This window comes from Lipotes vexillifer, unplaced genomic scaffold, assembly GCF_000442215.2.
Source record: "Lipotes vexillifer unplaced genomic scaffold, Lipotes_vexillifer_v1.1 scaffold1442, whole genome shotgun sequence".
Taxonomy (NCBI): Eukaryota; Metazoa; Chordata; class Mammalia; order Artiodactyla; family Lipotidae; genus Lipotes; species Lipotes vexillifer.
Window position 1 is genome coordinate 2153396 of NW_006797379.1, and position 1787 is coordinate 2155182.

A 1787-nucleotide genomic window follows, 5' to 3' on the forward strand; every position below is an offset into this window, starting at 1 on the left:
GGGGGAGGATTGAGCAGAGTCTAGTCTTCCTAGAGACACGTGACCATTTCTGAAGGTCCAAGTCTATTTTACATTAGTTTGTTTAAATCTTTCTTTAAGCATTTGTTGTTCTTCCTTTTCTGAAGGGTGATAACGTTCTGGTGAATACCTATAGCGGAGTGGTGAAAATCTCCGATTTCGGCACCTCTAAACGTCTTGCAGGAGTGAATTCATGTACAGAGACTTTTGCCGGTAAGCAGACAGAGCTTGGCGTGGGGTCGCCATCCTGGGGTTAGGCTTGCTGCAACTGCAGTCCTCTGGAAGTTACTCACCAAGCACCTGTGTGCACGGTGGACAACTGGTAGTTGAAGTGGACGGTGTATTGTCCCCAACTTCAAAGTGTTTGAACTCTGTCATAATGATGCACTTAGCTATTTGTGGCAACGAGATTGCCTTACTTCTTTGTCTTCCAAGGTTGAGTAGGTGTTGTGCTCTGCTTGAGGTTTTCCGAGGGTTTCTAACCAGTCAGCAAAATGGCAGCATCTCTTCTAAGTTAGTAGCACATTATTCAGAATCGTGGGTAATTTTGAATAACAGTATCCCTCAGGCAACTTATTAGAACATTTTATTGGTCTTTTATAAAAAGAGCCTGTTACTTTAGGGAATTCTGGTACCTTATGCTTTAATGTGAGTATGTTTCCAAGAGAGGCTGATTCTTTTAGGGTATTCTAAGATGGGTTTGGTATTCTAAGTGGGTTTGAGCAATTGAATTTTCTTTTCCATGTGTCAGTGATGGAACCATTTGTGTGTTGAGAGGGACTGGATTCAAAGAGTGGAATAAAATTGCCAGCTAGCTTTCCATGTACACGACCAGTGAGTAGAATGATGCTCAGAAGCCACCTATGGCTTTTTGTAATTCCCATTTAAAAGCAAAACAGAAACTTTGATCCTTGGAGAGAAGTACTGATTTTGATTAAGTAAAGGTTTGTGCTCCCCCTAGGGTGTAATGAAAGCATCACCAAGATCTTGCTTGATGGAATTATGAAACAGCGCTTATAATATTATAGCTCCGATGCAAGTTATAAAAGACAGATGATTGTCTTCTATCCCTGTAACACCAAACTATAGAGTGGACAGACTTGCCTTTACTTTTGGTGAATAATGTCTCAGCTTTGAAAGACTTTTCTTCAACAAGAGAGTTGTTGTTATGTCAGCCACTGGACGCCCACAGTAGAGACTCGTTCTCTATCTAAAGAGAACTTTCATGCATCAGAAATGACTTCTCAGTTGTAACACCAAAGGAGATACATGCACCTCAAAATGGGGAACTGTTACACCAAGGACCCCACCGGAATCTCCCAAAGAGTGTATTGAATTTTCATTCATTGTTTCTGATATAAATATATATCTCTCAACATGCATGTATCAGTGAATATGTATGTATGACTGGCATATTTTTTTACTAGCCTAATTAAAAATGACTTCTGTCCTTCTCTTTGGAAGCCACCAATTAGCTTAGCAATATGTAGCAAGAGGGGCTCTGATACGGTAAGGAGTTATTTCAAGACATAAAACCCCCAACAATTTATCTCATAATTACCATCCCCAAGGAGAAAAAAAAAAAAGCATAAAGAAAACGCATGTATAATTCATCATTGCGTATCACATTTTCCCAAGTAATTGGCTTGAGGAGGCATGAATTTTGCATTGCAAAATAATGCAGGGGTGTTTGGGGGATAATAAAGAAGGGGTGTCATTTGGGGTGGGAAATTCCCCTGCATGTAATTACTCTTTGCAAGACAGAGCGG

The 1787-nt window shown here is 40.3% G+C and overlaps 1 protein-coding gene across 1 annotated transcript in view; it reads left to right on the top strand.

The window, feature by feature from the left end:
• MAP3K15 (mitogen-activated protein kinase kinase kinase 15) overlaps positions 1-1787 on the top strand; it is a 156330-nt gene that overhangs the window by 128425 nt on the left and 26118 nt on the right. Inside the window, exon 18 of the mRNA XM_007469314.1 lies at positions 126-231. Within this exon, the coding sequence (XP_007469376.1) occupies positions 126-231 (106 nt within the window). The remainder of the gene's footprint in view (positions 1-125; positions 232-1787) is intronic.